At 57.5% G+C, this 13,350-nt stretch overlaps 1 protein-coding gene across 1 annotated transcript; it reads right to left on the reverse strand.

Moving 5' to 3' along the window:
* Positions 1-323: 323 nt before the first annotated feature.
* On the reverse strand, positions 324-10,470 carry SELENBP1 (selenium binding protein 1). Its single transcript, XM_062192250.1, has 12 exons — positions 10,361-10,470; positions 7,033-7,089; positions 6,751-6,863; positions 6,348-6,533; positions 5,613-5,733; positions 3,564-3,746; positions 3,152-3,330; positions 2,349-2,427; positions 1,516-1,637; positions 1,185-1,277; positions 907-1,025; positions 324-723 (listed from the first exon to the last, which is right to left on the reverse strand). The coding sequence occupies exons 1-12, from the start codon at positions 10,362-10,364 to the stop codon at positions 561-563; spliced, it is 1,419 nt and encodes a 472-aa protein (XP_062048234.1). The 5' UTR covers positions 10,365-10,470; the 3' UTR covers positions 324-560.
* Between the last annotated feature and the right edge of the window lie 2,880 nt (positions 10,471-13,350).

The raw sequence follows: 13,350 nt of genomic DNA on the forward strand, positions 1-13,350 counted from the left end.
GCTTTGGATCAGTCCAGCTCCAGCCATTGCTGCCATTTGGGGAGTGAAGCAGTGGATAGAAGCCCTCTCTCTCTCTGCCTCTCCCTCCTTCTCTCTCGGTAACTGTGCCTTTCAAATAGATCTCTTTTTTTAAGAAAAGAAAAAAGCTTAGAGCAATTGACACTGTGTCCCCCCAGGTGTCCTTGTGACAATCACCTTGTACTGGTCATGGCAGGCTCCTGTTGGAATCACTGGTGTGAACCAGTCACCTGTCACCCCACCCCTGCAGTCCTCCTCCCCAGGGAGTCACAGGCCCCAGCTCCCAAAGGCAAGGCAGTCTGAGGAAGAGGTTCACCAGTTTATTTCTTGGTGATTGCAAAAGCAGTTGTAAAAACAGTGAAAGTGAGCAAAAACAGCAAGTGGGCCATAAATGGAGACACCGCTCAACGCTCCTACAGTCTTGGTTTGGCTTTGGTGGGACAAGCTTTCAGGGGCTGGGGATCAAGAGTGAGGAGAGTGAAGCCGGGTCCCTCTGAGGTGAGGGTTCCGAATGTGGGTTAGGGGTGGTGGGGGAGTGGGCTTCAGATCCAGATATCGGAGCTGCAGTCACCCCCGGGGTAGCGGAGCTCATGGGCCAAGGCTGGGCCATGGGGCTCTTTCCCAAAGTCCACCAGGAAGTTGGGGTTCAGCTTCAGGCCTCCCCTTTCAGTGTCTACATCAATCTGCAGCATCACGGAGCCTTCCCTGGTGGGGAAGAGGAAAGGGGTGAGGGAGACATCAGAGGTGCATGGCCCTTCCCCTAAGCTGGTGTGAGGGAGGGGGAGGAGGTGTGGGGCCTGCAGGGGCCACGCTAGGTCCCTGGGGAGTCTTCAGGCAGCTGTATGACTGCACTGGGAGAGGAGGATCGGTGGGTTGTCTGCTTCTCACCTGATGAGATCAGGGTAAAACTGCTTGTCCCAGGCACTGTACAGCGACGTGGTGACGTAGAGACGCTTCCCGTCCAGGCTAAGCTGGATCATCTGCGGGCCTCCAGCCACCCGTTTTCCCTGGGAAGAGCAGACGTCAGACCCCAGGGTAGCACACAGGTCCTACGAGGTATCGTGGGCACCACCCAAATCCCAAGAGCATGCTGAGATGCCACCCCCCTGCATCTTTGAGCAGGCATCTGAGGGGGCCTGTGGGTTGGGGAGCGAGGGACTCCTCACCTTGACCACCAGGGGCTCTGGCTGGCATCTGAGCTCCGGGTCCTCCAGCACTTGCACGGGGCCTCCCTTCACGATGCTGCCCCCAAGGAAGATCTGGATGGGGAGGACAGGGGTGGGAGGAGTGGACGATGCAGGAGAAGTAGCCGTGCAGACACATTCCCCAGGTCCAGCCAAGGCTCCCCACAGTGCTGGGACCGCACCACCCCTCACCCACATTTTTGCTTCTTCCTCACCTCCCTTATCATCCCCCAGCTACCTCACCTCCTCTACCCCACCCCTGGGACTTGCTAGAGTCCTTCCTGCTGTCCCCCCTCTTTGCAGGGGCCCGCACCTGGCCCACGAGGCGGGGCTTCTTCGGGTTACTGATGTCATACTGCCGCAGGTCCCCGTGCAGCCAGTTGCCGAAGTAGAGGAAGCGGTCATCCAGGGACAGCAGGATGTCGGTGATCAGGCCTGGGGAGCGGTAAGGGTTCAGGGGCTTTTTAAAAAATTTTAAAACTTACTTATTTTTATTCATTTGAAAGGCAAAGTGACAGAGATACACAGAGAATGATTTTCCATCCTCTGGTTCGCTCCCCAAATGCTAACGACAGCTGAGGCTGGGCCAGGCCCAAGCCAGGAGCCTGGAATGAAATCCAGGTCTCCCACGTGGGTGTCAGGGACCCAAGTCCTGGCGCCATCACCTGATGCCTCCCAGGGTGCACCTGAGCAGGAAGTTGGAATCCGGAGCAGAGCCAGGACCTAAGCCGGGTGCTCTGATAGGGGATGTGGTGCCCAATGCCTGCTGCACCCAATGCCTGCTTCCAGAGGCTTCCATCAAAAATTGAAAATTTATTTCTTTACTTATTTGAGAGGCAGAAAGACAGAGCTACCACTCATTTATTCACCCCCCAAATGCCTGTAGTGGCCTGGGGCTGGGCTGTGGGAACCAAGAACTCAGTCATTCGGATCCCTGGAGCCATCACCTGCTGCCTCCCAGGGTCTGCACTGGCAGGAAGCTGGAATCTGGAGCCGGAGCCAGGTCTTGAACTCAGATACTCTGACGAGGGATGTGGGTGTCTTACTGGCTAGCCCAAGCGCTCAACCTGGTTCAGACACTTTAAGGACTCGTATTCCCAGGCCAGGAATGAACTTTGCAATCCCCACCTTCCCGTCGGCACTCACCTGGCATTTCGGGCAGTAACCAGTTCTTCACTTTCTTGGGTGGCACCTGGATCACCTTCTCCACTGACCAACAGCCTGCCTACATTGGGGAGTGGAAGGCTCAGAGGAGAGCCTGGCAGTGCCGGGGGGCTGAGGGTCTGAATAGGTCTCCCCAGGGCCTTCTCCGGCTACGGTCTGCTTCCATGCAAGTCCCCACTGCATTCCCGGCTCCCAGCCCAGGACACCTAACACAGAAACACTAAGTAGCTTGTGAATGAATGAGTGAATACACAGGACCAGTTAGGCTTCAGGTGTGCTATTTAAGCCCCATTGTAAGGGATTAAGAGGCGGGGCCAGGAGGGACCTGGAAGAGGCGATTGGGTCACGAAAGCCGTACCCTCCATTCATGGGGCCAGGGAGGCATTCATGGGTTCAGGGGTTCATGGATTATCTGGAGAGTGGGTCTGTCTCTGGTGTGTCTCCTGTTGCTGCGTGATGCCCTGTGCTGCCTTGGGACTCTGCAGGGTCCCCACCAGCAAGAAGATCCTCCTCCAGATGGGGCCCCTTGATCTGGGAACTCCCAGCCTCCAGAACCATGAGCTAAAAAACCCTCTGCTCTTTATTAGTTTTCCAGTCTGCCATTTAGTTACAGCGCATTTCCTAAGACAGGTGGGAAGGAGCCTGGCACTGCGGGGGCACATGTGGGGCTTGGGCCTGCATTCTTTTGCATTCTTGGAGAAGCCTGGCTGGTGGAGCCAGGGAGTAGATGCCTGGGCAGGGGTGCTGCCAAGGCTGCTGGGAGGGGAGCCCATGGCGTGCGGTACCTCGTTCTTGTAGAAGCGCTGGATGGTGGAGCTGAGGGTACAGCCCACGAAGCCCTGGGAAGCTGCCGGGTCATGCAGGAAGCGGATCTCCAGGGGGATGAGCCCGTCTTTCATGGGCAGAGTCTGCACCAGCTCGTGGCGCTGCCAGTCCCAAATGTGCAGATTGCTCCCATAGAGCCCTGGGGGTGGGGGGTGTGGGGGGTGGGGAGGGTGGGCTCAGGATCAGGGCAGGCCAGCCACTCACTAGAGCGGGGGTGGGTGGGGAGGTGGGTGGGAGGGACCCTCAGAACACCCAACCTGGGAGCCACAAGAGGGAAGTAAAGCAGGGGGAAGATTTGGTGTGGGGTTTGGGAGCAGAAAGCAGAGGGGTGTTGGCCTGAGGCCGCTGCCTGCCCGCCTTGGGGTTGCTCACCGGCTTCCGCATCAGCAGGGTTGAAGCCGTCTCTGAAGACGTTGGGAGCTGCCCACTCGGTGCTGATCATGACATTGTGCCTGGGCTGGTACCAGAAGTCGTAGCCCAGGGGCGCCTCGCCCCCAGGCCGCTGCCACGTCCCCTTCACCTCAAAAGTCTCCCCGTCCAGCAGCACGAACCCCCCTGGGTAGGGAAGGAAGCAGGGTGTGGCGTTGAGGTGGCAGAATCACTCTTGGCCATGCTTCTCCCCAGGCATGCCTGGGAGGCCGGAAGCTGCACCTGGCCCTCTCCTCTTGCTGCATTTGCCAGCGCCCCAAATCCACGCGTCCAAGGGTCCATGGCCTGGTGGGAGGCAGGGGCTCTGACTCCTCTGCCCCTACTTCCCACAGACTTTACCCCTGCCCCAGACCACTGGGAAATTCTTCTCCCTTCGAGGCAAGAGATCTTCTGGGACTTAGCACCCTGTGTGCCTCTGGCCCCCGCCCCCACAGTTGAAGGAGGACTCTCCCCAGGGTCTAAGCTCCATTCCTCTCACTGCTTTAATGATGCAGACAAATGATGTTTATTTGTAATTCAACACCAGCGCCAACATATTGCATCCTTACTATGTTGTAACATCTTGATACATCTTTTCAAATACAACCAGATGTCTCTTTCCAAGTCTTACTAAGTCTAGGAATGTTACACTCCCCCCATCTCTCAGCCAAAGCTGTCAGATGGGCTCTGGCACAGAAACCTTAGCTGCTCTTAGATGGAGGTCTGGCCTTTTTTTTTTTTTTTTTTTTTTTTTTTTGACAGGCAGAGTGGACAGTGAGAGAGAGACAGAGAGAAAGGTCTTCCTTTTGCCGTTGGTTCACCCTCCAATGGCCGCCGCGGTAGCGCGCTGCGGCCGGCGCACCGCGCTGTTCCAATCAATGGCAGGAGCCAGGTGCTTCTCCTGGTCTCCCATGGGGTGCAGGGCCCAAGCACTTGGGCCATCCTCCACTGCACTCCCTGGCCACAGCAGAGAGCTGGCCTGGAAGGGGGGCAACCGGGACAGGATCGGTGCCCCGACCGGGACTAGAACCTGGTGTGCCGGCGCCGCAAGGCGGAGGATTAGCCTAGTGAGCCGCGGCGCCGGCCCTTTTTTTTTTTTTTTTTAATATTTATTTGAAAAGGGGGGGAGAGAGAGGAGAGAGAGAGAGAGAGAGAGGTTGAGATCACCCATCTACTAGCTCACTTCCTAAATGCCTGCAACAGCCAACGCTAGGCCAAGCCAAAGCCAGGATTCCATCCAGGAACCCAAGTACTTGGGCCATGACCATGCACTGCCTCCCAGGCATGTCAGCAAGAAGCTGGGTCGGAAATGCAGAACAGACAGGACTTGAACCAGGCGCTCGGGTGTGGGATGTGGAAGTCCTGAGCTGTGGCCTGGCCTAACCTGCTGTACCACTACACCTGCCCTGGATGGAGGGGCCTGGTAGCGCAGCCAGGACTCTGAGAGGCAGCACGGAGTGATGAATAGGACATAGATTTCAGGGCCAGGTTGTGCGGTTTGAGTTCCAGCTCTGTGATTATTAGCCGCAGAGCCTTGGGTAAGTTTCTTAACCAATCTGTGCCTGGGCTTTCTAATGTGCCAAACAGGCTCACAGCAGCACCTATCTCACAGCTTGTATCTGGCACAGGGTAGATGTTTTGCGGATGCCAACTCTGATCTTGCCGAAATGAACTGGCGAATAGGGAGCTTAAGAACAGCAGGGACTGTTAGATTGACTCCTGAATTCACAAAGGCTGCTGTTCAGTGCTTGTATTTTTGGGGGCCACGTCTGTGTGTATTCCCCACAGCAGCCTGTTCTACCTCTACCTTCTAAATGATTTATTAGTCAAGTCTCACAAAGATGTCGTTAAAGCAACCGAAGCCACTGCTAACGTATTCAGTATTGCAGTGGAGCTGGCGGCTGGTTCTCCCTGGGAGGTCATTCCATCCCTCCCCAGGCGTGGCCTGACAAATGCTTCCCATGTGTCACAGCCACCGATGACGTTTCCATGAGCAGCAGTGCTGCTGGGTACCTTTGCCATTGCCCTTGGGGTCTCCCAGGGTGCTGATCATGACCTCCCCGCTGGCCAGGCAGTGGCTGGTGTGCAGGTAGCTCAGGCCGCACTTTTCTTGGATCTCCTTGGCCTCGATGACCTGGGGACAGGTGGGGAACGGTGTCAGGCTCTTTCACTCCCCACCACGACACTATCTTATCTGCTGACCTGTCCTCTTGTCCTTCAAAACATGGACCCAACCCTCCCAGGGGGAGATTCAGTCTGGTGATGTGCAAAGAACATCAAGGGAAACAGAGACTGGCAGGAGAGTCCCCAGGAGGAAAGCATGGACTCCGCCCAGCTCCGTCCTGACGGCGCTCTGCCCACGGACACCTTAAGCATGTTGGGGCTGCGTGATGCCAGTGTCCGGTAGGCAGCACAGTGAGCGTCTGGCACCAGGAGGCTCCTGCCCCAGGGCAGCCTGGCGCTCCTAACTGGGTGCTGAGATGGGTGGCTCTCTCTGCTTCTCAGAAAACAGGAAGCTTCCTCTCTGTTCCTGCTGTGCCCTGGCCCTTGGGTGTGTGGTGCTCGGTGGTGACCCCAGCACGGCCAGCTAACTCCTCCGGAGTCTGACCTCCTTCCCTGCTTTTGAGCTACGTCAGGGGCAGGCGTGGCAGCGGTTGAGCCGGGGTGTGTGCGTGTGTGTGAGTGTGTGTGTGTTTCCCACCTATAAGCTGCCCAGGGTCTGCAGCTGGGAAAGGGGAGAGGACGTGCCTTGTGCAGCTTCGGGGCGCGGGGCTCTGAGGCCACGTCCACCACATAGATGCGGGAGGAGATGAGACACGGGAGCACCAGCATGTTGCGTGACTTGGTGCTGTCGCCGAAGCAGCTGCTGCAGGTGTTCCAGCCGGAGTGATGCAGCTCATCCTTCAGGTAGGGCATGGGCAGCCGGTGGATGACCTGGGGTGGAGGACAGGGGGCGGGGCTTGCCCAGGCTGCTCCTCCGTGCGCTCTTGGAGGCCCATTTTGGCTGGCAGCACAGCATGGGCTGCCCTTGTGCAGTGAACAGCCTGCCCAACCATACCCAGCAAAGGCAAAGAAGGATGGAGCTGGGAAAGCGCAGTGCCAGGGCCAGACGGGAGTCTCGGGGTACACTGGTGCCCAAGCCTTGCCTCACCTGGCAATATTGAGGGGACCTGGGGTTAACATCCACGGTGGCCAGATAATCCGGGGCCTCAATGCCGGTGTTTCGGTAAATACAGGGCAGGTAGATGATCTCCTCCCGTGGTCCTGGAGGGTGGAAGCAGGCAGTGGGCATGGTGAGAGGGCAAGAACAGTGGCAGCGTGGACTGTGCCCAGGAGGCAGGGGCAGAAGGTGGAGGCCAGGGCTGAGGTCCCCTAACCCCACTTCCCATGGATCAGCAGAGGGGACTCAGGCCCCCAGATATTGAACAGTTACCTTTCATGGCTTCCAGAGGGGTGGAGTAGCCGGGTCCACACTTCACACACTTTGTGGCTGCAGAGACAATGGGACGGGTGGGAGGGAGCAGCTTCTGGAGGCTGAAGCCCCCCCATCCTGCAACACTCACCTGGCAGCCCCCCCTTCAGAGCCCTGAGTGTGAGGGTGTGGCAGGAGGAGCTGCATAGAGGTGACCTAGGTGGACAGCTGGGGAAGGGGTGGGGGCGGGGCAGGGGAGGCCTTGAGGTGCAGTGGTCATGACCCCCACTGGGGTTCCAACCGCAGCCCATGGCTGAAGAGCTGTGGGAAGGTGGGGACTTACTTAAGCCCCAGGCCTCAGTCCCCATTCATCTGTGAAATGGGGGGGGGGGCATAAGTAAGAATAACGCGCAGCAGGGAGCCTGCCCCACCCCTTTCACCAAATGGATCCATGCCAGGGGCTGGGCCACTTCCTGCTCTCCTGGTGCCCTGCTCTCCTGGTGTGGTGTAGGCTGCAGCCTGCGGTTACATAAGCAAGGGTTTGGTCACCCAGACAGGGGACAGGGGGCTGGAGTTCCAGGCTAGGGGGCTGATGGCAACTGCACATCCTAAGGTCAGTTTCAGAGGCTGTGGGTGGGCCCCACTTCCTGCAGGGGTTCAGAACAGTATTTGGCCCAACTCTGCAAAGCTCAGAAGCCCAGGGAGCTGTAGGGAGTGGCCACGCAGTCCCTGATGTCTGGCAAGAGAGGCCACACTGATGTGCAGGAGCCCAGTGGCGGCTGGGGCTCCACCAAGGCCTGGACCCTCACAAGGGAGAAAGTGCCACAGGGAAGCAGCCAGGGAGCTGCAGGCAGAAAGAAATCCTGGAGTGGAGTTCAACAGGATTGGGCGCCACCTCCTGCCCTGTGCTGTGCCTGTCTGGGCACTGCCAGGACAGCAGGGAGTGGGGGGGGGGCAGTGAGGAGCCAGGGGTGGCCAGTGCCTGGGACCCCGTTCATAGCAGTCCGTGACTGGGAAGCTGAGAGGCAGCAGTGGCGTAGCTTAGAGTTGCAAAACCTGGCTTCAAGTTCCAGCTTTGAAACCTGCTCTCCCCGCTTTCTCCCCTTCAGCTACAAAGAGGGGGTTAGACTCTGCTACCTGCTGCCCTAGAGATCAAGGTCACAACAATGTATCCAGAAGTACTTGTATGTAAAGGAAACCGGCAAAAGACACTCTGGGCGTGTTACATAAACACAGGCAAAGTCCAGGTCTGCAGAGGCACTTTCATAAGAGGGAAGTGTTGAACAGACTGGACGGGCTGTGCCCGGGAGGGGGAGCGAGCTGGCGGAAGGCGGCAGGTCCAGACCGAAGGGCTTGAGGGGACTCATTCTGCTCTCCCACCAAGATGGGTCAGGCTTGGCACATGGCGCCGGGGGGGGGGGGGGGGGGGGAGGGACAGCAAGGAGGTTGCTGGCCGCAGAAGGGGAAGGAAAACTCCGAGGTATCGAAACAGAGATGCAAAAACTACAACGCCAAAGAGACTCGGAGAGAAGGGAAGGTGCCAGGAGACCCCCTCCGCAGCATTGCCTGCCAATCCCTGCACCCCCCCCCCCACTTTAGGATCAGGCCATGTCACTCAGGCCCCAGGGAGCATCTTTCCTCTTTCCGGGAAATACCCCTGCATTAAGGGTCTAAAGCCAAGTCTCTGAGCATCTCTGGGTTTAAGAAGAACATGGGAAAGATTAGTTTTTTTTGTTTTGTTTTGTTTTGTTTTTTACAGGCAGAGTGGACAGTGAGAGAGAGAGAGACAGCGAGAAAGGTCTTCCCTTGCCGTTGGTTGGTTCACCCTCCAATGGCAGCTGCGGCTGGCGTGCTGTGGCCGGCGCACAGCGCTAATCTGGTGGCAGGAGCCAGGTGCTTCTCCTGGTCTCCCATGGGGTGCAGGGCCCAAGCACTTGGGCCATCCTCCACTGCACTCCCGGGCCACAGCAGAGAGCTGACCTGGAAGAGGGGCAACTGGGACAGAATCTGGTGCCCCGACTGGGACTAGAACCCCGTGTGCCGGCGCCGCAAGGCGGAAGATTAGCCTGTTGAGCCATGGTGCCGGCCAAGATTAGTTTTTTTAAAAAAAATTTTATATATTTATTTGATAGCCAGAGAAACAGAGAGAGTTCTTTTATCCACTGATTCACTTCTCAAATAGCTGCAACAGCCAGGTAGGGAGCAGGCAGAAGCCAGGTGCCAGGAGCCAGGAATTCTACCCTGGTCTTCCCAGGCACATTAGCAGGAAGCTGGATGGGAAGTGGAGTAGCCAGGACTCTAACTGGCACTCTGCTATGAGATGCCATCACAAGCAGTGGCTTAGCCTATATCACAATGCTGCCTGCCCACCTTTTTAAAAATAGCCAAGATAGTAAATTTTATTTATTAATATTTTTCTATTTTATTTGAAAGGCAGAGAGACAGAGAGCTAGACACAGAGAGATCTTCCATCTGCTGCTTCACTTCTTAAATGCCCGCAACAGCCTACGGCGGGCCAGACTGAAGCCAAGAGCCAGGGACTCAACCTGGGTCTCTCACTTGGTTGGAAGGGACCCAGACACTTGTGCCATCACCTGCTGCCTCCCAGGGTCTGCATTGGCAGGAAGCTGGGTTGGAAACAGAGGAGCTGGGACTTGAACCAGGCACTCTGATAACGGGATGTGGTCATCCCAAATGGTGTCCTAACTGCTATGCCAGACACCTGCCCCATTAGTTTGCTTTTGAATGCCAGGCTGGTTTCTGGGAATTCTGCCAGTCTGGGGAAGAGACAGCTCCAGGGAGGCAAGGACCCCAGCACTCCCAACCAAATCCAGATCCTCTTCAGCCTGACACCCAAGAAACCACACATGGAAGGAGACGGGGACTGTGGGATTGCTGAGGGCAGGCAGCAATGAAACTGGTCCCCAGGGAGCGGATGGGGGTCCCTGCCTTCCCTCCCAAAGTGACTGGGTGTGTGGGACAGCTAGGGAGTGACCCAAGCACTGAAGGTGTGGGATCTCTACCACTGGAGACAGAAGTGGGCCCAGGGCTGAAACCAGGATCGTCTGTGCCCTTTGGTGATGGCCAAGAGCACAGAGGCTCCCCCGAAGAGCGCCCCTCTCCCCACCCTGGCCAGGCCCCTGCAGAGGGGAGCTGGGTTGCAGCCCAGGAACACCCTCCCAGACAGAGGGCTGTCTTCCTTCCTCTGACACTTAGGCTGCGCTGGGGAACGGAGTGGAGGTGGGGGTGCAGGGTTAAGGACCCGGAGCCAAGTCCAGCCCTCCTGGCCCCCTGCAGAGCAGAAGCAGGCCAGGGGTGAGCAACGGCTTGTTGGAAGCCCTCTCCTTACCCATGCTGTCGCTGGTTCACTCTGGCCCTGACAGGTTTGCCGGAGCGGGCAGAGACGGGGCAGAGGCGAGGCGGAGAGCTGTGCTGGTGTCCAGGCTGCCTGTGCCTGGGAAGGGGCAAAGGGAGGGAATTTATGCACAGCCCACTGGGGGCGGAGCAGGCCAGGGGGCGGGCCTCGGCCACAGCCCAGGGTGAAACCACCAGGCAGCTGGCCAGGATGCTCTCAAGTAGCCTGGCAGCTGGTGTTTGAGTTATGGGGGGGTGTATGTGTGCAAGCACGCATTGTGCAAACATATACACACGCAGGAATGTCTGTGCCTGTGCACAGATCTCTTTTCCAATCGCTTCTCGGCCTTTTGGCTAATATCAAGTTATCTTTTCCAGGTGCCTGGGGACATGTGAATTGGTGTGTCTGTGTTTGTATGCATGTGTTCCTCTGTGCTGTGTGTTCCCCACTTGTGAGCCTTGATATATGTACCTGCATGAGTGTGTGTGTGTGTTTGTGCTGGGGAGGGTGCTTGTGTGTTAGCATTCATGTGTGTGTGTGTGTGTTGGCATGTACCCGTGTGAGAATGTGCCTGCCCGAGCATTTATGCCAGTGTGTTTCATGCATACGTGTCTGTGTGTGAGACGTGGGAGGGTGTGTGAGTGTGTGAGCGTGTGCATCCATGACCCTCAGCCTCCAAATGCTCACTCATGTTTTTAGGTTCATCTCTTGGCATCTTGGGCACCCAGGGCCATGGGCTCGCCCCTAAGATTGTCCTCTTGTTCCAGATACCCATGTTCCAAGGCCCAGCACCCGCCCCCCCCACCCCAGGTCTTCCTGCTTGGGCAGCCCCCGCAGAGCTAGGGCCCAGGATTCGCCCTTCCATGTTTTCTAGAACCATTCTTTCCCCTTGAGCTTTGAAGTGGAAGGGAAGTCGGTAGCCCATGATTACCCGCTATTAACCTCATAAACCTCAGGAGGTGAAAGTGGAGTTCCTCCCCCTCATCTCCCAGCCTGGTGCCTCAGGGGCTCCCAGGGGCTGGATGGCAGGGCCCAGGGGCAGTCCAACATGGTGCCTCTGTTTCCAAGTCACCCAGGACAAGTCTTAAAACCCTCAGGGTCTCTGTCTGTCCAGGAAGGAGCCCTCTGGCTGGAGGGTCAGGAGCTGCCCATGGCTGCAGCACCTGCTAACACAATACCCCAGGGCAGAGCCATGGCCTCAGGCCGAGGGGTAACTCATCCTGGGGTTGAGGCTTGATCCCGTTAACTCCCTCTGGGCAGCCCTAACCCCAGTGTTGACAGGGCCAAGACAGGGGGCAAGGAGACCCACCCAAGTTGGTCTCCATCCTGAAGCCAACGGCCTCTTTCTCAAACTGGCTGCTTGCCCAGGGAAAGCCCTGCTGCACCCTCCTAGGGACCTGCTGAGTGTGTCTGCAGAAGTGTGTCTGTTTCACCTCCTTGGAGAAAGGCTCTGGGCTGAAGTTTTTATTGCACAGGGAAGAGGGTATCGTTTGGGTTTGAATGGGCCGGTAGAAAGAGCTACAGGGTTTCCAAACCAGAGTGGAGGGAAAGGAACAACACTGGGCCTCAGTGTCTGCTCTCCTGGTTCCCAGAGGTGAGAGATCACAGACCCACGGTGGAGGCTGCCCAGGCCTTGGTGGTCCCTCATCCCCAACAACCCTCGCTCCCCTGGGCTCTGTCCCTCTCATCAGGCAGCCAAGCACCAAAGGAAGCCTCGGGCGAGCTGCTGCCCTGCAGGCTGCTGCTTTGTCAGCTTCCCCTTCTCCAGGCTGTCTCCACTCACCCTGCCTGCTCCTGCCCCTGGCCTTCCTCCTCCATCTCCTACCTCCCACCCTCTACTGTCCTGCTCCTGGGCCCCAGGAAGCTTGCCATCCAAGACCTGAAAGATGAAGAAACCCATCCGCACACCTTGAGTCAGTAACTCCAGAAAACCCCATGGCTTGGTTTGTTCTAGAATTTTCCTTTGACTGCCACTTCTTGCTGTCCCTTGCTTTGCCCTGGATGGTCTCTGGGGTGCCTCCAGGGCATCCCCAAGCCCGGCCTGCTACTTTCCCACAGTGCTCTTGCTCTACAGCCTGCAAAGTGGTAGCTGGGGCCCATTGTCCCGTGTGGGCTGGAGCTGGAGGCCAACCGGGAGAAGTGCCCCCACGGCCTCTGTTGTTGCCTCTGGCACAGAGAGAACTTGGGCTTTCATGAACTGGTTATGCGCCCCAAACCCCTCATTTTGCTTCTCAGGAGCTCGAGGGCTCCCACCCCCACCTGACCTCCCCTTCCCTAGCCAGAGCTGCACCTGAGCTGGGTGACCTGAGGATTCGTGGCAAAGCTCTGAGTCTGGAGCTAACAACGGTGCCAGCCTACTGAGCGCCACTTCCCTGCAGAGCGCTGCCTGGGAAGGCCCCTGGTTGGGGTGGGGGGCGACTTTGTTTCTGTTGCTTCAAGTCCCAGGAAAGCACAGCCTTAGAGGAGGCCAGCAGGTTACGTAACCGCTGATCCTGAACTTTAGCCCTCGCCTCCATAAACAGGAAGTGGCTGCCTGCTCCCTGGCCAAGGCCGGCTGCGGGGCCTTGCCGATGGGGGGACCGCAGCTGCTGGGTCCCGGCTTTTCTCCTACCCTCAGTCACATTATTTTGGGCCTCTTGACAGAGGTCCCAAGACCACTGAAAAGTGATATAGGGAAGCGAGGGAAGGGGACGTAACCGCGGGGAAGACACGGAGGGGGTTCAGGAAGTTGCAGTCTCTAGATTAATGCAAAGTGAAAAAAAACAAAAAAACTTGGCGATCTTCACTTGGAGCAAGACCAGAATGAAAGGGAAGCAGTCGGAATCCAGCTAGAGGAAGAGAAGGGAGAATGAGCATGCGCGTCAGCCCTTTCGCCTTCCCCGCGATCTTGTAGGTGATGCGGTCCCCAGTCTACCCCCGAGGAGGTGGAGGTGCAGAGAGGGCCCAGGCCTCGGAGAGATGGAAAGATGGCGGGGCAGAATCCA

The sequence above is a fragment of the Lepus europaeus genome, chromosome 5 (genome assembly GCF_033115175.1).
Source record: "Lepus europaeus isolate LE1 chromosome 5, mLepTim1.pri, whole genome shotgun sequence".
NCBI classification, from domain to species: domain Eukaryota; kingdom Metazoa; phylum Chordata; class Mammalia; order Lagomorpha; family Leporidae; genus Lepus; species Lepus europaeus.